General features: G+C 49.4%; 1 protein-coding gene across 1 annotated transcript in view; it reads left to right on the top strand.

Annotated features, from left to right (window-relative positions):
• The first annotated feature begins 14415 nt into the window (after positions 1 to 14415).
• TMEM220 (transmembrane protein 220) overlaps positions 14416 to 23493 on the top strand; it is a 60682-nt gene continuing 51604 nt past the window's right edge. The window contains exon 1 of the mRNA XM_063960940.1: positions 14416 to 14671. Within this exon, the coding sequence (XP_063817010.1) occupies positions 14597 to 14671 (75 nt within the window). The 5' untranslated portion in view covers positions 14416 to 14596. The remainder of the gene's footprint in view (positions 14672 to 23493) is intronic.

The raw sequence follows: 23493 nt of genomic DNA, 5'->3' as shown, positions 1-23493 counted from the left end.
GCCGGGGTACCCTGGGGGAGTGGGGACCCCTTCAATCAAGGGCCCCCCCCCCCCCCAGCCACCCAAGGGCCAGGGGTGAAGCCCGAGGCTGTCCCCCCCCATCCAATGGGCTGCGGATGGGGAGGCTGATAGCCTTTTGTGATAATGAAAAGATATTGTTTTTAGTAGCAGTACTACAAGGCCCAGCAAGCCTCCCCCGCATGCTGGTACTTGGAGAACCACAAGTACCAGCATGCGACGGAAAAACGGGCCCGCAGGTACCTGTAGTACTACTACTAAAAAAATACCCAAAAAAAGACAAGACACACACACCGTGAAAGTAAAGATTTATTACATACATGCACACAAACATACATACATACTTACCTTATGTTCACACGCAGGTCGGTCCTCTTCTCCAGTAGAATCCAAGGGGTACCTGTTGAATAAATTCTACTCACCAGATCGCGGGTCCCAGGGTCCTCGGGGCATCCATTTGTAATCCACGTACTTGCATAAAATAAGAAAACGGAAAGCCGAGCCACGAACTGAAAGGGGCCCCATGTTTTCACATGGGACTCCTTACCCCGAATGCCAGAAACCCACTCTGACTTCTGTCTAAGTGGGTTTCTTCAGCCAATCATGGAGCGCCACGTTGTAGCACTCTCCTGATCGGCTGTGTGCTCCTGTACTGTATGACAGGCAGCACACGGCAGTGTTACAATGTAGCGCCTATGCGCTCCATTGTAACCAATGGTGGGAACTTTCTGCCCTGCGGTTGACCTAAAGTGACGTCACCGCTGAGCAGAAAGTTCCCACCATTGGTTACAATGGAGCGCATAGGCGCTACATTGTAACACTGCCGTGTGCCGCCTGTCACTCAGTACAGGAGCACACAGCCGATCAGGAGAGTGCTACAACGTGGCACTCCCTGATTGGCTGAAGAAACCCACTTAGACATCAGTCAGAGTGGGTTTCTGGCAGTCGGGAAAAGGGGATCCATGTGCAAACATGGGTCCCCTTTTAGTGCGTGGCTCGGGTGTCCGTTTTGTTATTTTTTTCAAGTACGTGGATTACACCTGGATTCCCCGAGGACCCTGGACCCCTGGATCTCGTGAGTATAATTTCTTCAACAGGTACCCCTTGGATTCTACTGGAGAAGAGGACCGACCTGCGTGGGAACATAAGGTAAGTATGTATGTATGTGTGTATGTATGTAATAAAATTATACTTTCACGGTGTGTGTGTCTTGTGTTTTTTTGGGTATTTTTTTAGTCGTAGTACTACAGGTACCAGCGGGCCCGTTTTTCCGCCGCATGCTGGTACTTGTGGTTCTCCAAGTACCAGCATGCCGGGGAGGCTTGCTGGGACTTGTAGTACTGCTACTAAAAACTATCTTTTCTTTTACAACAAAGGCTATCAGCCCCCCCATCCGCAGCCCATTGGATGGGGGGGGACAGCCTCGGGCTTCACCCCTGGCCCTAGGGTGGCTGGGGGGGGGGACCCCTTGATTGAAGGGGTCCCCACTCCCCCAGGGTACCCCGGCCAGTGGTGACTAGTTGGATTTTTGATGCCACGGCCGCAGGGCACTATATAAAAGTGACCCCCGGCTGTGGCATTATCTGTCCAGCTAGTGGAGCCCGGTGCTGGTTTTAAAAATACGGGGGACCCCTACTCTTTTTGTCCCCCGTATTTTTGGAACCAGGACCAGGCGCAGAGCCCGATGCTGGTTGCTTAAATATGGGGGAACCCCTGTCATTTTTTCCCCAATATTTTTGCAACCAGGATCGGCTCAAAGAGCCCGAGGCTGGTTATGCTTAGGAGGGGGGACCCCACGCAATTTTTTTTAAGGATTTTACAGTGTTTAATTTAAAAAAAAAAAAAAAAAAAATGAACCCCAGCACGGATCACACAGATCCGGCCGAGATTCATTGTAAAAAAGTCGGCAGTGTTTTGCTAATCACTGCCGTAAAAATAAAAATAAAAACACGAATGACATCGACATCGGAACAAAAGAAAAACCCGAATACGGCAGCTTAGTAAATCCGTCGTAACAAATTCAAAAAGTTGCAGTTTTGCACTTTCGATGTCATTCGTGATTGAACTTTGACCTGAAACGGGAAAATACGAATGTTAGTAAATTTACCCCATTGTTGGGGTTGTAATAAATGTGTCTGTCCATCAGCATTAATGTTAATTTTCCTTTTGGGATCTGCGAATGGGACAGTGCTTCAGAGATGGATGCTTTAGCACAGCAGCTGCATCTTTGGGTATCTTTAGGTCAGTGATGGCTAACCTTGACACTCCAGCTGTTGTTGAACTACACATCCCAGCATGCCTTGCTACAGTTTTGCTATTTGGCCATGCTAAAACTGATGCAAGGCATGCTCGGATGTGTAGTTCAACAACAGCTGGAGTGTCAAGGTTAGCCATCCCTGCTTTAGGTCAACCACACTTTGGTCGACAATCATTAGGTCGACCACTATTGGTTGACATGCATTAGGTCGACATGGTCACTATGTCGACATGTACTAGGTCAACGTGAGTTTTTTTATTGTCTACAGTTTACAAAAACAAAAAAGTATTGCTTATTTTTTATTCAACCAAAAACTAATGCAGCTTGGCGGCGGATCGCAAAGTGTGTGGGGCCCATTAGATTTGGGTGGGTTATTTTGTTTCTGTGTAGGGTAAATACTGTCTGCTTTATTTTTACACTGCTATTTAGATTTCAGTTTAAACACACCCCACCCAAACTTAACTCTGTCTGCACATGGGGGGTAATTCCAAGTTGATCGCAGCAGGAAATTTTTTAGCAGTTGGGCAAAACCATGTGCACTGCAGGGGGGGCAGATATAACATGTGCAGAGAGAGTTAGATTTGGGTTTGGTGAGTTCAATCTGCAATCTAAATTGCAGTGTAAAAATAAAGCAGCCAGTATTTACCCTGCACAGAAACAAAATAACCCCCCCCAATTCTAACTCTCTCTGTAAATGTTATATCTGCCCCCCCTGCAGTGCACATGGGCCCTCATTCCGAGTTGATCGGTCGCAAGGCGAATTTAGCAGAGTTACACACGCTAAGCCGCCGCCTACTGGGAGTGAATCTTAGCTTCTTAAAATTGCGACCGATGTATTCGCAATATTGCGATTACTAACTACTTAGCAGTTTCAGAGTAGCTCCAGACTTACTCTGCCTGTGCGATCATTTCAGTGCTTGTCGTTCCTGGTTGACGTCACAAACACACCCAGCGTTCGCCCAGGCACTCCCACCGTTTCTCCGGCCACTCCTGCGTTTTTTCCGGAAACGGTAGCGTTTTCAGCCACACGCCCCTGAAACGCCGTGTTTCCGCCCAGTAACACCCATTTCCTGTCAATCACATTACGATCGCCGGAGCGAAGAAAAAGCCGTGAGTAAAAATACTTTCTCCATAGTAAAGTTACTTGGCGCAGTCGCAGTGCGAACATTGCGCATGCGTACTAAGCGGATTTTCACTGCGATGCGATGAAAAAGAACGAGCGAACAACTCGGAATGAGGGCCATGGTTTTGCCCAACTGCTAAAAGATTTCCTGCTGCGATCAACTTTGAATTACCCCCATGGTTTTGCTCATTAGAGAACAATTTTACTGCTGCGATCAGGTCTGAATTAGGCCCACAGTCTGTTCCCTCCTAGGAAAGCTGTGCCAGCGGGTAGATGTGAGGGGAGAGGTCCATGCAGCATACTTGCCTACTTTTGAAAAAGCATTTCAGGGAGATGTGAAAGTAACACCTATCAGCGTGGACGTGTATTGCTACATCTGATGCGTGTCATGAAAATGACTTACAGTACATCCAAATGTAAATGAGCCCCAAAGTTAGTAAGATCTACTTGGTGAAGAAAAGACACTGATATTTTGCAGGATTTGTTTGTATATTGTGTTTTACAGGAGCTTCCAGATACTGTAAGTGGCCACGAGAAACCTTATTTCTCTGACGTCCTAGTGGATGCTGGGGACTCCGTCAGGACCATGGGGATTAGCGGCTCCGCAGGAGACAGGGCACAAAAATAAAAGCTTTAGGATCAGGTGGTGTGCACTGGCTCCTCCCCCTATGACCCTCCTCCAAGCCTCAGTTAGGTTTTTGTGCCCGTCCGAGCAGGGTGCAATCTAGGTGGCTCTCCTAAAGAGCTGCTTAGAAAAAGTTATTAGGTTTTTTATTTTCAGTGAGTCCTGCTGGCAACAGGCTCACTGCATCGAGGGACTTAGGGGAGAAGAAGTGAACTCACCTGCGTGCAGGATGGATTGGCTTCTTAGGCTACTGGACACCATTAGCTCCAGAGGGATCGAACACAGGCCCAGCCATGGAGTCCGGTCCCGGAGCCGCGCCGCCGACCCCCTTGCAGATGCCGAAAAGTGAAGAGGTCCAGAAACCGGCGGCAGAAGACTTTTCAGTCTTCATGAGGTAGCGCACAGCACTGCAGCTGTGCGCCATTGTTGTCAGCACACTTCACGCCAGCGGTCACTGAGGGTGCAGGGCGCTGGGGGGGGGCGCCCTGGGCAGCAATGATAATACCTTGTTCTGGCCAAAAATACATCACATATAGCCCCTGGGGCTATATGGATGTATTTAACCCCTGCCAGGTCTCACAAACACCGGGAGAAGAACCCGCCGAAATAGGGGGCGGGGCCTATCTCCTCAGCACACGGCGCCATTTTCCTGCACAGCTCCGCTGCGAGGAAGGCTCCCAGGGCTCTCCCCTGCACTGCACTACAGAAACAGGGTAAAAAAACAGAGAGGGGGGGGCACTTTTTTGGCGATATATATATATATTAAGCTGCTATAAAGGAAACAACACTTCTGTAGGGTTGTTCCTATATATTTATAGCGCTTGGGTGTGTGCTGGCAAACTCTCCCTCTGTCTCCCCAAAGGGCTAGTGGGGTCCTGTCTTCGATAAGAGCATTCCCTGTGTGTCTGCTGTGTGTCGGTACGTGTGTGTCGACATGTATGAGGACGATGTTGGTGTGGAGGCGGAGCAATTGCCGGTAATGGTGATGTCACCCCCTAGGGAGTCGACACCGGAATGGATGGCTTTGTTTATGGAATTACGTGATAATGTCAGCACGTTACAAAAATCAGTTGACGACATGAGACGGCCGGCAAACCAGTTAGTACCTGTCCAGGCGTCTCAGACACCGTCAGGGGCTGTAAAACGCCCTTTACCTCAGTCGGTCGACACAGACCCAGACACGGACACCGAATCTAGTGTCGACGGTGAAGAAACAAACGTATTTTCCAGTAGGGCCACACGTTATATGATCACGGCAATGAAGGAGGCTTTGCATATCTCTGATACTGCAAGTACCACAAAAAGGGGTATTATGTGGGGTCAGAAAAAACTACCTGTAGTTTTTCCTGAATCAGAGGAATTGAATGAAGTGTGTGATGAAGCGTGGGTTAACCCCGATAGAAAACTGCTAATTTCAAAGAAATTATTGGCATTATATCCTTTCCCGCCAGAGGTTAGGGCGCGCTGGGAAACACCCCCTAGGGTGGATAAGGCACTCACACGCTTATCAAAACAAGTGGCGTTACCGTCTCCTGAAACGGCCGCCCTCAAGGATCCAGCTGATAGGAGGCTGGAAACTACCCTAAAAAGTATATACACTCATACTGGTGTTATACTGCGACCAGCCATCGCCTCTGCATGGATGTGCAGTGCTGGGGTGGTTTGGTCGGATTCCCTGACTGAAAATATTGATACCCTGGATAGGGACAGTATTTTATTGACTATAGAGCAATTAAAGGATGCTTTTCTTTATATGCGAGATGCTCAGAGGGATATTTGCACTCTGGCATCGAGAGTAAGTACGATGTCCATATCTGCCAGAAGAAGTTTATGGACGCGACAGTGGTCAGGTGATGCGGATTCCAAACGGCATATGGAAGTATTGCCGTATAAAGGGGAGGAATTATTTGGGGTCGGTCTATCGGATTTGGTGGCCACGGCAACAGCCGGGAAATCCACCTTTTTACCTCAGGGCCCCTCCCAACAGAAAAAGACACCGTCTTTTCAGCCGCAGTCCTTTCGTTCCTATAAGAACAAGCAGGCAAAAGGACAGTCATATCTGCCCCGAGGCAAAGGAAGGGGTAAGAGAGTGCACCAAGCAGCTCCCTCCCAGGAGCAGAAGTCCTCCGCGGCTTCTGCAAAGCCCTCAGCATGACGTTGGGGCTTTACAAGCGGACTCGGGGGCGGTGGGGGGTCGACTCAAAAATTTCAGCGCACAGTGGGCTCACTCACAGGTGGACCCCTGGATCCTGCAGGTAGTATCTCAGGGTTACAGGTTGGAATTCGAGAAGTCTCCCCCTCGCCGGTTCCTAAAGTCTGCTCTGCCAACGTCTCCCTCAGACAGGGCGACGGTATTGGAAGCCATTCACAAGCTGTATTCTCAGCAGGTGATAGTCAAGGTACCCCTCCTACAACAGGGAAAGGGGTATTATTCCACACTATTTGTGGTACCGAAGCCGGACGGCTCGGTAAGACCTATTCTAAATCTGAAATCTTTGAACCTGTACATACAAAAATTCAAGTTCAAGATGGAGTCACTCAGAGCAGTGATAGCGAATCTGGAAGAAGGGGACTTTATGGTGTCCCTGGACATCAAGGATGCTTACCTGCATGTCCCAATTTGCCCTTCACATCAAGGGTACCTCAGGTTCGTGGTGCAAAACTGTCATTATCAGTTTCAGACGCTGCCGTTTGGATTGTCCACGGCACCTCGGGTCTTTACCAAGGTAATGGCCGAAATGATGTTTCTTCTGCGAAGAAAAGGCGTATTAATTATCCCTTACTTGGACGATCTCCTGATAAGGGCAAGGTCCAGAGAACAGCTGGGGGACGTAGTAGCACTAACCCAAGTAGTGCTGCAACAGCACGGGTGGATTCTGAATTTTCCAAAATCTCAATTGACCCCGACGACACGTCTGCTGTTCCTGGGAATGATTCTGGACACGGTTCAGAAAAAGGTGTTTCTTCCGGAGGAGAAAGCCAGGGAGTTATCCGAACTTGTCAGGAACCTCCTAAAACCAGGAAAAGTGTCTGTGCATCAATGCACAAGAGTCCTGGGAAAAATGGTGGCTTCTTACGAAGCGATTCCATTCGGCAGATTCCACGCACGAACTTTTCAGTGGGATCTGCTGGACAAATGGTCCGGATCGCATCTGCAGATGCATCAGCGGATAACTTTGTCTCCACGGACAAGGGTGTCTCTTCTGTGGTGGTTGCAGAGTGCTCATCTGTTAGAGGGCCGCAGATTCGGCATACAGGACTGGGTCCTGGTGACCACGGATGCCAGTCTGAGAGGCTGGGGAGCGGTCACACAGGGAAGAAACTTCCAGGGAGTGTGGTCAAGCCTGGAGATATCTCTTCACATAAATATACTGGAGCTAAGAGCGATTTACAATGCTCTAAGCCTGGCAAAACCCCTGCTTCAGGGTCAGCCGGTGTTGATCCAGTCGGACAACATCACGGCAGTCGCCCACGTAAACAGACAGGGCGGCACAAGAAGCAGGAGGGCAATGGCAGAAGCTGCAAGGATTCTTCGCTGGGCGGAAGATCATGTGATAGCACTGTCAGCAGTGTTCATTCCGGGAGTGGACAACTGGGAAGCGGACTTCCTCAGCAGACACGATCTACACCCGGGAGAGTGGGGACTTCATCCAGAAGTCTTCCACATGATTGTGAACCGTTGGGAAAAACCAAAGGTGGACATGATGGTGTCCCGCCTCAACAAAAAACTGGACAGGTATTGCGCCAGGTCAAGAGACCCTCAGGCAATAGCTGTGGACGCTCTGGTAACACCGTGGGTGTTCCAGTCAGTGTATGTGTTTCCTCCTCTGCCTCTCATACCAAAAGTACTGAGAATTATACGGCACAGGGGAGTAAGAATGATACTCGTGGCTCCGGATTGGCCAAGAAGAACTTGGTACCCGGAACTTCAGGAGATGCTCACGGAAGATCCGTGGCCTCTACCTCTAAGACGGGACCTGCTTCAGCAGGGACCGTGTCTATTCCAAGACTTACCGCGGCTGCGTTTGACGGCATGGCGGTTGAACGCCGAATTCTAAAGGAAAAAGGCATTCCGGAAGAGGTCATTCCTACCCTGGTAAAAGCCAGGAAGGAGGTGACTGCACAACATTATCACCGCATTTGGAAAAAATATGTTGCGTGGTGTGAGGCCAGGAAGGCCCCGACGGAGGAATTTCAACTGGGTCGATTCCTACATTTCCTGCAAACAGGATTGTCTATGGGCCTCAAATTAGGGTCCATTAAGGTTCAAATTTCGGCCCTGTCGATTTTCTTCCAGAAAGAATTGTCTTCAGTTCCTGAAGTCCAGACTTTTGTAAAAGGAGTACTACATATACAGCCCCCGGTTGTGCCCCCGGTGGCTCCGTGGGATCTTAATGTAGTTTTGGATTTTCTCAAATCCCATTGGTTTGAGCCACTCAAATCGGTGGATTTGAAATATCTTACATGGAAAGTAACCATGCTACTGGCCCTGGCTTCAGCCAGGAGAGTGTCAGAATTGGCGGCTTTATCGTATAAAAGCCCATATCTGATTTTCCATTCGGACAGGGCAGAACTGCGGACGCGTCCTTAGTTTCTGCCTAAGGTGGTTTCAGCGTTTCACCTGAACCAGCCTATTGTGGTGCCTGCGGCTACTAGCGATTTGGAGGATTCCAAGTTGCTGGACGTTGTCAGGGCATTGAAAATATATATATTTCAAGGACAGCTGGAGTCAGAAAATCTGACTCGCTGTTTATACTGTATGCACCCAACAAGCTGGGTGCTCCTGCTTCTAAGCAGACGATTGCTCGTTGGATTTGTAGCACAATTCAACTTGCACATTCTGTGGCAGGCCTGCCACAGCCTAAATCTATCAAGGCCCATTCCACAAGGAAGGTGGGCTCATCTTGGGCGGCTGCCCGAGGGGTCTCGGCATTACAACTCTGCCGAGCGGCTACGTGGTCGGGGGAGAACACGTTTGTAAAATTCTACAAATTTGATACCCTGGCTAAGGAGGACCTGGAGTTCTCTCATTCGGTGCTGCAGAGTCATCCGCACTCTCCCGCCCGTTTGGGAGCTTTGGTATAATCCCCATGGTCCTGACGGAGTCCCCAGCATCCACTAGGACGTCAGTGAAAATAAGATTTTACTTACCGATAAATCTATTTCTCGTAGTCCGTAGTGGATGCTGGGCGCCCATCCCAAGTGCGGATTGTCTGCGATACTTGTACATAGTTATTGTTACATAAAAATTGGGTTGTTATTGTTATGAGCCGTCTGTTCAGAGGCTCCTACGTTTATCATACTGTTAACTGGGTTCAGATCACAGGTTGTACGGTGTGATTGGTGTGGCTGGTATGAGTCTTACCCGGGATTCATAATCCTTCCTTATTGTGTACGCTCGTCCGGGCACAGTATCCTAACTGAGGCTTGGAGGAGGGTCATAGGGGGAGGAGCCAGTGCACACCACCTGATCCTAAAGCTTTTATTTTTGTGCCGTCTCCTGCGGAGCCGCTAATCCCCATGGTCCTGACGGAGTCCCCAGCATCCACTACGGACTACGAGAAATAGATTTATCGGTAAGTAAAATCTTATTTTAAAATGTATGTAGCCATAGGGATCATTATGTCTTATAACCAATGCAGGGAAATGGCACTGATGAGCCCATTTGAAAGTATTTATCTCTGATTTATTTTATCCCCCAAGAATGTAACAGCTACATAATGGGGGTAAGGTGCAATCAGGGAGATTGCTGCTCTATTCAGTGAGTCAGGGAGATTGCTGCTATTTCAGGGAGTCTCCTGCAGAATGCAGGAGGGTAGGCAACTATGCCATGCAGGTGGGATTGTAGGAAACAATTAAGGTGGTCATTCCGAGTTGTTCGCTCTGTAATTTTCTTCGCATCGCAGCGATTTTTCGCTTAATGCGCATGCGCAATGTTCGCACTGCGACTGCGCCAAGTAAATTTGCTATGCAGTTAGGAATATTACTCACGGTTTCTCTAACGTCCTAGTGGATGCTGGGGACTCCGTCAGGACCATGGGGAATAGCGGCTCCGCAGGAGACAGGGCACAAAAGCAAGCTTTTAGGATCACATGGTGTGTACTGGCTCCTCCCCCTATGACCCTCCTCCAAGCCTCAGTTAGGTTTTTGTGCCCGTCCGAGAGGGTGCAATCTAGGTGGCTCTCCTAAAGAGCTGTTTAGAAAAGTTTTTTTTTAGGTTTCAATCTCAGTGATTCCTGCTGGCAACAGGATCACTGCATCGAGGGACTTAGGGGAGAGATTTCCAACTCACCTGCGTGCAGGATGGATTGGAGTCTTAGGCTACTGGACACTTAGCTCCAGAGGGAGTCGGAACACAGGTCAGCCTGGGGTTCGTCCCGGAGCCGCGCCGCCGATCCCCCTTACAGACGCTGAAGAGACGGCAGAACGGAGGTCCGGAAAACAGGCGCCAGGAGACTCCACAGTCTTCATGAAGGTAGCGCACAGCACTGCAGCTGTGCGCCATTGTTGTCACACGGCTCACTGACTCAGTCACGGAGGGTGCAGGGCGCTGCTGGGGGCGCCCTGGGCAGCAATATAATTACCTTTAGTGGCAAAATAAATACATCACATATAGCCATTAAGGCTATATGTATGTATTTTAACCCAGGCCAGTTTATTAAAAACCGGGAGAAGAAGCCCGCCGGAAAAGGGGCGGAGCTTATTCTCCTCAGCACTCAGCGCCATTTTCCTGCTCAGCTCCGCTGGTGAGGAAGGCTCCCAGGACTCTCCCCTGCACTGCACTACAGAAACAGGGTAACAAAGAGAAGGGGGGCATCAATTGGCGATATTTATATATTAAGAGCGCATATATAGTAAACAACACCTTCTAGGGTTGTTTATATACATTTATAGCGCTTTTGGTGTGTGCTGGCAAACTCTCCCTCTGTCTCCCCAAAGGGCTAGTGGGTCCTGTCCTCTATCAGAGCATTCCCTATGTGTGTGCTGTATGTCGGTACGTGTGTGTCGACATGTATGAGGAAAATATTGGTGAGGAGGCGGAGCAAATTGCCTGTAATGGTGATGTCACTCTCTAGGGAGTCGACACCGGAATGGATGGCTTATTTATGGAAATTACGTGACAATGTCAACACGCTGCAAGCCGGTTGACGACATGAGAGGGCCGGCGAACAAATTAGTATCTGTCCAGGCGTCTCAAACACCGTCAGGGGCTGTAAAATGCCCATTTACCTCAGTCGGTCGACACAGACCCAGACACGGACACTGATTTCAGTGTCGACGGTGAAGAAACAAACGTATTTTCTTTTAGGGCCACACGTTAAGGGCAATGAAGGAGGTGTTACATATTTCTGATACTCCAAGTACCACAAAAAAGGGTATTATGTGTGAGGTGAAAAAACTACCTGTAGTTTTTCCTGAATCAGATAAATTAAATGAAGTGTGTGATGATGCGTGGGTTTCCCCCGATAGAAAATTATTGGCGGTATACCTTTTCCCGCCAGAAGTTAAGGCGCGGTGGGAAACACCCCTCAGGGTGGATAAGGCGCTCACACGCTTATCAGAACAAGTGGCGGTACCATCTACGGATAGGGCCGTACTTAAGGAGCCAGCTGATAGGAGGCTGAAAAATATCCTAAAAAGTATACACACACATGCTGGTGTTATACTGCGACCAGCGATCGCCTCAGCCTGGATGTGCAGAGCTGAGGTGGCTTGGTCGGATTCCCTGACTAAAAATATTGATACCTTTGACAGGGACAGTATTTTATTGACTATAGAGCATTTAAAGGATGCATTTCTATATATGCGAGATGCGCAGAGGGATATTTGCACTCTGGCATCAAGAGTAAATGCGATGTCCATAACTGCAAGAAGATGTTTATGGACACGACAGTGGTCAGGTGATGCAGATTCCAAACGGCACAAAGATGTATTGCCGTATAAAGGGGAGGAGTTATTTGGGGTCGGTCCATGGGACCTGGTGGCCAGGGCAACTGCTGGAAAATCCACCGTTTTTTACCCTAAGTCACATCTCTGCAGAAAAAGACACCGTCTTTTCAGCCTCAGTCCTTTCGTCCCTATAAGAGTCATATCTGCCCAGGGATAGAGGAAAGGGAAGAAGACTGCAGCAGGCAGCCCATTCCCAGGAACAGAAGCCCTCCACCGCTTCTACCAAGTTCTCAGCATGACGCTGGGACCGTACAGGACCCCTGGATCCTACAAGTAGTATCCAAGGGGTACAGATTGGAATGTCGAGAGGTTTCCCCCCTCGCAGGTTCCTGTAGTCTGCTGTACCAATGTCTCCCTCCGACAGGTAGGCAGTATTGAAAACAATTCACAAGCTGTATTCCCAGCAGGTGATAATAAAATGACCCCTCCGACAACAAGGAAAGGGGTATTACTCCACACTATATGGTGGTACTGAAGGCTAGGTGAGACCTATTCTAAATCTGGAAAATTTGAACACTTATAAGGGTTCAAATCCAGATAGAGTCACTCAGAGCAGTGATAGCAAAGAACAAGGGGACTATATGGTGTCCCGGGACATCAGGGATGCTTACCTCCATGTCCCAAAATTTGCCTTTTCTCACCAAGGGTACCTCAAGTTCGTGGTACAGAACTGTCACTATCAGTTTCAAGACGATGCCGTTGGATTGTCCAAGGCACCCCGGGGTCCTTACCAAGGTAATGACCGAAAGGAGGATTCGTCTTCAAAGAAAATGGACGACCTCCTGATAAGAACAAGGTCCAGAGAACAGTTGGAGGTCGGAGTAGCACTATCTCAAGTAGTTCTACGACAGCACGGGTGGATTCTAAATATTCCAAAACCGCAGTTGTTCCGACGACACGTCTGCTGGTCCTAGGGATGATTTTGGACACAGTCCAGGAAAAGGGTGTTTCTCCCAGAGGAGAAAGCCAGGGAGTTATCCGAGCTAATCGGGATCCTCCTAAAACCAGGAAAAGTGTCAGTGCATCATTGCACAAGAGTCCTGGTAAAAAATGGTGGCTTATTACGAAGCGCTTCCATTCGGCAGATTTCACGTAAGAACTCTTCAGTGGGATCTGCTGGACAAATGGTCCGGATCGCATCTTCAGATGCATCAGCGGATAACCCTATATCCAAGGACAAGGGTGTCTCTCCTGTGGTGATTACAGAGTGCTCATCTTCTAGAGGGCCGCAGATTCGGCATTCAGGATTGGATGCTCGTGACCACGGAGGCCAGCCTGAGAGGCTGGGGAGCAGTCACACAAGGAGTGTGATCAAGTCTGGAGAATTCTCTCCACATAAATATACTGGAGCTGATCAATCGTTCTGTTGATCGTAATGTGATTGACAGGAAGTGGGTGTTTCTGGGCGGAAACAGGCCGTTTTAGGGTCGTGTGGGAAAAAACGCTACCGTTTCTGGGAAAAACGCGGGAGTGGCTGGAGAAACGGAGGAGTGTCTGGGCGAACGCTGGGTGTGTTTGTGACGTCAAACCAGGAACGACAAGCACTGAACTGATCGCACTGGCAGAGTAAGTCTCGAGCTACTCAGAAACTGCACAGAGATGTCTTATCGCAATATTGCAAATCTTTCGTTCGCAATTTTAGGATGCTAAGATTCACTCCCAGTAGGCGGCGGCTTAGCGTGAGTAAATCTGCTAAAAACAGCTTGCGAGCGAACAACTCGGAATGACCACCTAAGTGAGGAATGAAACCATTTCTTTTGCTAGATATCTTTCAAACAAAGGCAGTGTGATCCACCTTAAGTCTATGGACAAGGTGTTCCCTGAAGATGGGTCAAGTAAAGAACTTTATGGGCTTCTCTGTTTGATTCATTGATTAGAGGCGTGATGTTTTCTCTCTATATTTATGCTTGGAGGAAATATCGCCTATGGAAAAGAAACCACATTTACAGTCTGCTGATGAGCACTACTCTATCTTTTGGTACACAGACACATAATCAATGTTTTTGATATCTATACTGTAAAAGTATCCTGCAGTTACTTTCTAGACTTATTCACCACTCTTATAACTTAAATTCCAATATGCAATTATACTGGTGGCATGTATCAAAGAGCATCGTCAGGGACAGGGGCTCAGAAAAGAGCCTGTCCCTGCGTTATGCTCAGAGTGGAAGCGGAGTCCTGCGCACGTGCAGTCTGCTGACAATGCAAGTGCAGTGGCCACTGCCAGGGAGGGTTTTGGGGAATTATGCGATCTGTAGCCATAGGGGCAGACTTGCCTACCCTCCCGCATTCAGCGGGAGGCTCCCGATTTTTCAATGAGCCTCCCGCTGCCCCGCATACCTTGCCTGACCTCCCGGTTTTTAAATTAGCTCCCTGTAAATCCGGACTGCGCATGCGCGAGTCCGGAAATGCGGGGGGCGGGGCCTGCACGTAAGAGGTCACAGCCGTCCGTGGTGGGCCGTCCTGCCTCCAGCTGTGCGCACAGAGCCGGCAGCCTGAGCGGAGGCAGGAGAATAAACAGCAGAGCAGCCAGTGCTCTGCTTCACTGCTGCTGGCCCCACCCACCACACTCACAGGGCTGCGTGTAACACAGTACAGCCCAGCTTACCTCCTCCTTCTCCTCATGTTCCTGCCTCCCTCCACCACACTGTCCCAGCCCCGGCTCCTGCTCTTCACAGGAAGGAGCAGCAATAGCCAGGTGGGTGCTGTGTGTGCTGGGGGTTTTATGAGAAAGGGGATATGTGTATAATGTGGTCGGGGGAAGGGTGTGTGTACTGTGCATGATGTAATGGTACTTTCTGTAATAAGGGGGAGGGGAGGGGGGGTGCTGTGTGATATGCAATGTGCTACCGAGTGTAATATTTGGGGGGGTGGGGAATTGTGCTGTGTTTAATATAATGTAATATGGTGCTGTGTACTATCTGTGATATGGGGGGGCTGTGTGAAATATAATGTGCTACTCGGTGTAATATTGTGGGGACTGTGTAGGCTGTGTATAATTTAATGTAATATGGGTCCGGGTGTACTGGCTGTAATATGGGGGACTGGGGCTATGTATAATGTAATGCAGTGGTTAAAGTGGGGCGGAACTGCGTTCTGTCACCCTCTAATGGCAGGCGGAACCAGTTCCGCCTCCGCCCGGCCACAGCATCAGGTCCCTGCTGCATTGTAATGGTGGCAGCGACCGCCAGCCAATCCCGGCTCGCGGACCGGCTGCAGCACCAATCAAAAATAGGGGCGGCTTTTTAAAATCTGGCGTGAGCCAATCACGGCTCGCGAGACCACCAGCCAATGAGAAGCTGCCAAGTGGCAGCTTCTCATTAGCTGGCGGTCCGGGAGCCGTGAATGGTGCACAATTGGCGCCAGATTCAAAGTGCGGCCTCGCTTCTTTCAATAGCAGCCGGTCCGTGAGCCAGGACTGTCTGGTAGCTGCTGATAGCTTTACACCGCAGACGGGACCTGATGCTCCAGCCCACAGCCACTGAAGCACACAGCCACATTGAGGAGGGTGCTGCTGGACTGAGGAGCAGCAATGGCAGGGGCGAGGATTTGACGCCGGGCAGCTCATGGACCAGCAATGGAGCACTAGTATGTGGGGCAGGCAATGTGAATAAAATTGTGCTACTGTGAGACATTTTGAATTGGGGTACTTTTGTGTGGCCACGCCCCTTCCTTGTGAGGCCACACCACTTTCTGCGGCACGCGCGCAAGCAGGAACAGTCATGGGGGAGGTGAGTTCCCCTGCCTCTCCAGGACCACTTTAAGCCCTGATGTAATATAATATAGTACTGTGTGTACTTGCTGTAATATGAGGGAGTGGGGCTTTGTATAATGTAATATGGGCCTGTGTGTACTGGCTGTAATATGGGGAACTGGGGCCAGGGCCGTAACGAGGTGTGTGCCACTGGAGGCGCAGGACCACCAGCAACACACACTGTGGGGTCCGACCCTCCTCCCCCCGCCATCACCGCTTCTCTCACCTAGGTAGCCAGGCAGCGCTGCAGCTCCACCTTCGCTCCCTTCCTATGTGCTGGGAGAGATGACGTCTCTCCCAGCCCGCCCCCAGCCCACCCATAATGCCCTGTGCTGTGAGAGCATAGCGCGGGAAGAGGAGAGGCATGCCGGCTTGTCAAAGGTGAGTCTCTCTCTCTCGCCTGCCATAATGTATAAATAAGGTGGACTGCCTACCATAATGTGTAAAAAAAAAAAAAAGGGGGATTGCCTGCCGCACTGTGTAAAAAAAGGGGGACATGCTGCTGTAATGTGTAAAAAAAAAGGGGACTTTGCCTGCCGTAATGTGTAAAATGGAGTTCTGCCTGCCGTAATCTGCAAAAGGGAGCTCTGTGGCCACGCCACTTCCCCATGAAGCCACGCCCCTAAATTTTTGGCTCACACGCGCCTACGCCACACACTTGCCCAGTTTATTTTATAGGGGGGTACCGATGCTGTTTCTTGCACACAGTGCTAAAAAAAAAATGTCTATTTAAGGCACTGACTGGGGCTATGTATAATGTAATGTTATGTGGTACCGGGTGTACTGGCTGTAATATGGGGGAGTGAGACTGTGGTACTGGGTACAATATGGGGAGCGGGGCTGTGTATAATATAATGTATTATATGCTGTGTGTACTGGGTGTAATATACTGTCCGTTTCTTCTCAGAAATGTACACGGTATCATAATTTAGTGCACCTGTATTATTACTCTAGTGTACCTATAGTATTACCTTTTTTTTTCTTTTTGCTGCTGCTTTTAGTACTAATTTTCACCTGCCATTGCAGGACACACCACTGAGCAGTGGCGTAACTACTGCCTCCGCAGCCCTCGCGGTGGCTTGGAGGCGCAGGGCTGCGGGGGGTGCCGCCACTGATGTAGAACAGATTGACATGCGGACGAGCCGTCCGCATGTCAATCTGCTGACTCCCTCCTTCCCTAGCCGCTGCTGTGAAGGAGGGACACGGAGGGCACAGCGCGCGCCTCTCCTGTGTCCCTCCTGCGTCTCCGGCGGGTCTATTGAATGAAGTGCCCGTTCGTGAGCTCTGATTGGCTCACAAACCGGCACTTCATTCAACAGACACGCCGGAGATGCAGGAGGCGCGCGCTGTGCCCTCCGTGTCCCTCCTTCACAAAACAGCGGGGAAGCGGGGGGGGGGAGCTGTACCTGGCACTGGGGGAGGGGGAACATATTTGGCACTTGGGGGGGCATATGTGGCACTGAGGGGGCATATGTGACACTGAGGGGTATATGTGTACCTGGCACTTGGGGGAGGGGGCATATTTGGCATTGGGGGCATGTGTGTACCTGGCACTGTGGGGGAATATCTGGCACTGGGGGCATATGTGGCACTGGGAACACAGCCCTAGCAACAAGCATTACTCCCTAGCAACGAGCATGACACCCAGTGCATGAAACCCCTGGCAACAAGCATGACACAATGAGCATGAAAACCCCTGGCACCGTGCATGGAACCAAGAGCATGAAACCCCTGGCAACGAGCATGACACCCAGTGCATGAAACCCCTGGCAACGAGCATGACACCCTGAGCATGAAAACCCCTGGCACCGTGCATGGAACCAAGAGCATGAAACCCCTGGCAACGAGCATGACACCCAGTGCATGAAACCCCTGGAAGCGAGCATGACACCCTGAGCATGAAAACCCTTGGCACCGTGCATGGAACCAAGAGCATGAAACCCCTGGCAACGAGCAGGTAATTTAAAAATAAGAAGCCTTACTGTAGGACTTAATGTGTAATGGGCATTGCGGTGTGTGGCATAATGTATCACAGGCATTACGGTGTGTGGCATACTATATCACAGGCATTGCGGTGTGTGGCATAATGTATCACGGACATTGCGGTGTGTGTCATAATGTGTCACAGGCATTACGGTGTGTGGCATACTATATCACGGGCATTGTGGTATGTGGTATAATGTCTCAGGGTCATTGCAGTGTGGCATAATGTATAACGGGCATTGCGGTGTGTGGCATAGGGTATAACGGGCATTGCGGTATGTGTCACAGGCATTACGGTGTGTGGTATACTGTATCACAGGCATTGTGGTATGTGGTATAATGTCTCAGGGGCATTGCAGTGTGGCATAATGTATAACGGGCATTGCGGTGTGTGGCATAGGGTATAACGGGCATTGCGGTATGTGTCACAGGCATTACGGTGTGTGGTATACTATATCACGGGCATTGTGGTATGTGGTATAATGTCTCAGGGTCATTGCAGTGTGTGGCATAATGTATCACGGACATTGCGGTGTGTGGCATAATGTGTCAGGCATTACGGTGTGTGGTATACTATATCACAGGCATTGTGGTATGTGGTATAATGTCTCAGGGTTATTGCAGTGTGTGTCATAATGTGTCACAGGCATTGTATGTGCTATAATGTATCAGGGTCATTGCAGTGTGTGGCATAATGTCTCAGGGTCATTGCGGTGTGTCTCATAATGTGTCACAGTCATTGTATGTGCTATAATGTATCGGGCATTGCAGTGTGTAGCATAATGTATAACGGGCATTGCGATTCCTGTCATAATGTGTCACAGGCATTACGGTGTGTGGCATAATGTGTCGGGGGCATTACGGAGTGTGCATATTGTGTCATGTGCATTATTGTGTGTGGCATAATGTCTAAGGGCCATTGCAGTATGTGGCATAATGTATACTGGGCATTACTATAAGGAGGAAAAATGACAAATAATGTAAGGGGCATGAATCAGGATTATTTTTTTTTCCTGTGGTGGCCAACGTCTGGGCGTGCAGGTTGCAAAACTGGGCTATAAGGTAGTATTTTCCTGCAATACCACACCCCTTTATGTGAAGCCATGCCCATTTCCACAAAGCCACGCCCCTTTTTTTTGGCGCGCGCAGATTCATCCCTTTACTAGTGGCAATTATGGGGGATGAGGGAGGGGGGGGGCGCTGGAGAATTTTTTGGCTTGGGGGAGAAAAATTTCTAGTTACGCCACTGCCCCCAAGTGGCAATAAATACGCTAATAGGTAGTCCTCAACACGCACTTTGGGCGAAGCATGACACCCCCCCTCAACGACGCGCCAAGCTCTGTGCGGCGTATTCTGCTGCCTGGAATCTCCCTGAAACTAGTTTTCAAAAGTAGGCAAGTATGCATAGGGGGCTAACGGGTGGTCTTCAGTATGCCGGCTGTTGGGATCCCGGTGCACAGTATACCGGCGCCGGAATCCCGACAGCCGGCATACCGACACTTATTCTCCCTCGTGGGGGTCCACGACCCCCCTGGAGGGAGAATAAAATAGCGTGGCGAGTGCAGCGAGCCCGCAAGGGGCTCATTTGCGCTCGCCACACTGTCGGTATGCCGGCGGTCGGGCTCCCGGCGCCGGTATGTTGGTCACCGGGAGCCCGACCGCCGGCATACCATACTACACCCGGGGCTAACACCATCTGGAGCTTGGTAAACCTGGCAGCATCGCATCCCCCATAGAAACCTATTTACTTGCTTTACTACCTCAGCAGGGGCGGCTGCATCCCCTGGGCTGCAGCACCGACCATATTGTGCAGGGGGAACCGCATAGATCATATAAACATACATGTTCTGATGTATGTAATACATACCCCCCAACTGGAGTGCACACATAGTTGCTGCAGAAGAGAGTGTGTGTATCAGATGCCATGTGGCACCCGGGACTCAGCATAAGGCATCACACTTCTAAGTTCGCCCCCAGACTCCTGTGAAACTAGGCAGTGGGAGTCTGGGGGCGGGCTTAGCAGGAGTGTGATGCCTTATGCCATAGGTCGCCGATTCCGTGGGTGCTCCCGGGCCCGAGCACCCACAGAAAATTTCAAGCACCCACCAGGTCCAGGCACTTGTGTGGGTGGCTGGCCGCAGAGCCAGACCACCGGTAACCCTCTGGCCGGCTCGGGATGTGACGTGCTGATGTCACACCACGCTCCCTCCCATCCGCTGTTCCCCCGTCCGTGGACGGGCCAGTTCGCGATGTGACGTGCTGACGTCACACCACGCTCCCTCCCGCCTGCTCTGTGCTGTTATCCCACCGCCCTGCGCTGTCTGCGTCCACCTGCCTTGCGCTGTCCGTTGACACACACGCAGCAGGACTTCTGCTGCTGACTGGACTGCTGGAGCTGATGTAAGGGCATATTTATGTATTTTTAATACAGATGATCTTAATAAGGGCTCTCATTCCGAGTTGTTCGCTCGTTCTTTTTCATCGCATCGCAGTGAAAATCCGCTTAGTACGCATGCGCAAAGTTCGCACTGTGACTGCGCCAAGTAACTTTACTATGAAGAAAGTATTTTTACTCACGGCTTTTTCTTCGCTCCGGCGATTGTAATGTGATTGACAGGAAATGGGTGTTACTGGGCGGAAACACGGCGTTTCAGGGGCGTGTGGCTGAAAACGCTACCGTTTCCGGAAAAAACGCAGGAGTGGCCGGAGAAACGGTGGGAGTGCCTGGGCGAACGCTGGGTGTGTTTGTGACGTCAACCAGGAACGACAAGCACTGAACTGATCGCACAGGCAGAGTAAGTCTGGAGCTACTCTGAAACTGCTAAGTAGTTAGTAATCGCAATATTGCGAATACATCGGTCGCAATTTTAAGAAGCTAAGATTCACTCCCAGTAGGCGGCGGCTTAGCGTGTGTAACTCTGCTAAATTCGCCTTGCGACCGATCAACTCGGAATGAGGGCCAAGGCTTTTAACTTCTTTAGTGACATAAACAGTTAAAAGCCTTATTAAGATCATCTGTATTAAAAATAAATCCATTTCTCCTCATTAGGGAAGTTACAGTTAATTTAATTTATACACATTAATCCATGGCTGACATTAAACTCGTCTATAATGCAACTAGCGTTACCACTGGCAACTAGCATTACCCCTGGCTACTAGCATTACACACCCCTGGCAACGAGCATTTCCCCTGGCAACGAGCATGATACCTGTCCCAGTGCATGAAACCCCTGGCAACGAGCAGGACACCCTGCCGATGAAACCCCTGGCAACGAGCATGACACCCAGTGCGTGAAACCCTTGGCAACGAGCAGGTAATGTAAAAGTAATTAGAAACTTTGATGTAGAGCATAATGTATCACGGGCATTGCGGTGTGTGGCATAATGTGGTGCAAGGGGCATTACTGTGTGGGGCTTAATATGGTGTAATTTATATTTTTCCCTATGGTGGGCGAAGTCTGTTGGTGCAGGGTCAAAAACTGGGGTGTAAGGTAGTCTTTTCCTGCGAGGCCACGCCCATTTTAGCAAGGCCATGCCCCCTCACCGACAGGCGTAACAGGCTTGAGCACCCACCAGCAAAAACATAAATCAGCACCTCTGCCTTATGCTGAGTCCTGGGTGCCACATGGCGCATGATACACGCAGCACTGCCAATCCCAGGGTGAATCAGCCAGCGCATAATTTATATACCTCAGAACATGTGTGTTTATGGGGGTCATTCCCAGTTGATAGCTCGCTAGCAGTTTTTAGCAGCCGTGCAAACGCTAAGCCGCCGCCCTCTGGGAGTGTATCTTAGCTTAGCAGAATTGCGAACGATTGCATCGCAGAACGGCTACAAAAAAATATTGTGCAGTTTCTGAGTAGCTTCAGAACTACTCAGCGCTTGCGATCACTTCAGACCATTCAGTTCCGAATTTGACGTCACAAACACGCCCTGCGTTTGCCCAGCCATGCCTGCGTTTTTCCTGGCACGCCTGCGTTTTTTCGAACACTCCCTGAAAACGGTCAGTTGACACCCAGAAACGCCCACTTCATGTCAATCACTCTGCGGCTAGCAGTGCGACTGAAAAGCTTCGCTAGAAAATACATCGGCCATTTTGAAAGTGCGCCGCATACGCATGCGCAGAAGTGCCGTTTTTTTACTTAGTCGCAGCGCAGCGAACATTTTCAGCTAGCAATCAACTCGGAATAACCCCCTATATGTACTTAGCCAGTGGTTCTTAATCACAGTCCTCAAAGCACACTAACAGTACAGGTTTTAAAGATAGCCATACGTGAGCACAGGTGGCTTAATTAGTACCTCAGTTATTTTGATTTAACTATCTGTCCTCAAGCATGGATATCTCTAAAACCTCCACTGTTTGTGTGCCTTGAGAACTGAGATTGGGAATGCCTATGCTAAGTGGTTCCCCCCTGCACTATGTTGGCGCTGCAGCCGCCGCTACTCCTCAGAATCAGGTCCATAGTTAGTTGGGAGCAGCAACAATGTAAAACTTATATTGTCACTTTACATATGTTTGCGTGAATTCATGCAGTGCAAATATTCTGCATTAACAAATAACATTGCTGTGTCTTTAAATTTTTAACAAGTAGGAGCAGACATCAGTGGATAGTGGGAAGTACCTGTGACTCTTGGGGGAGTTTTCCTACCAGAACAGGAAGTTTGTCTACAATTGGTTGTACTAGCAAGGCACAGGGACACAACCTGCATCTAACAGCAGCAGTGCTGCTCTGTGTTTTCCCACTGAATACCCTGAGGCATCTGTGAAGATATGGAGAGAGCAGATAGTAATCTGAGCTGTGACTCAAGACACAGTTTAAAGCACCACTCTTTCCTATGTACTGAATATCGGCAAAGACTTTGGAGGTTCTGCAATTTTTTAATGTCTCTGTTTTTTGGTCTGGCTGCTTACGTGCAAGTAAGTTTTCTGTGCATTGGTTGCATGTAATTGGGTCAGGAGTCAAACAGCAGTGCACATAACCTGTGTGTTATTAATGCCTCAAGAGAAATTTAACGTTGGGTTTTTGATTTTTTTTTTTTTTTTTTGCCCTCGCTTTGTAGTCTCTGTTCTACTCGGCTAATCCATGACATAGAATAATAATGTGAACAGTTTGTAACATTAATACGAAAGGGGTTATGGTCGATAGGTCGACACTCATTAGGTCGACAATGCCATTAGGTCGACATGCATTAGGTTGACAAAAAAAAAAAAGGCCAGACTAGATGGGCCAAGTGGTTCTTATCTGTCGTCAAATTCTGTGTTTCTATGTGCTAGGTCGACAGGTCAAAAGGCGAGCCAACGCGGTGCACTAATTTGGGTTCCCCGTCACTTTACGGAGAAAACAACACCAAAAACGGTCAAAAACCTCATGTTGACCTTTTGACCTGTCGACCTAGTACATGTCGACCTAGTGGCAATGTCGACCTTCAGTGGTTGACCTAATGAGTGTCGACCTAAGTTGGGTCGACCCAACGACCCATACGAAAGATATTAATTTGATTCTTTAAAAAAAAAAATGCACTTAAATCCCCTTCAAAAACAAGTAGCAAACAAACTGGTTATCTTTAAACTTTGTACATGAGGAAGGGTGTGTACACCCGGTGAGATTTCCACTATGCCCAATTCTCACTCTGCGATATGGACTGTGGTCGGTATCGCAAGCCTAGATGACTGCTTGAGATACAGGCTATGTGCAATTTTATACTAGATAGTCAAAATTGACTTGCCTGCCCCTGATGGCGGGCCTGGTAACAAGATCAGACACAGCTTTTTATTAGATAT

Source organism: Pseudophryne corroboree, chromosome 3 (assembly GCF_028390025.1).
Source record: "Pseudophryne corroboree isolate aPseCor3 chromosome 3, aPseCor3.hap2, whole genome shotgun sequence".
NCBI classification, from domain to species: Eukaryota; Metazoa; Chordata; class Amphibia; order Anura; family Myobatrachidae; genus Pseudophryne; species Pseudophryne corroboree.
Note: the sequence above shows the minus strand (reverse complement) of the source record. Positions and strands in the feature narration are given on the sequence as shown.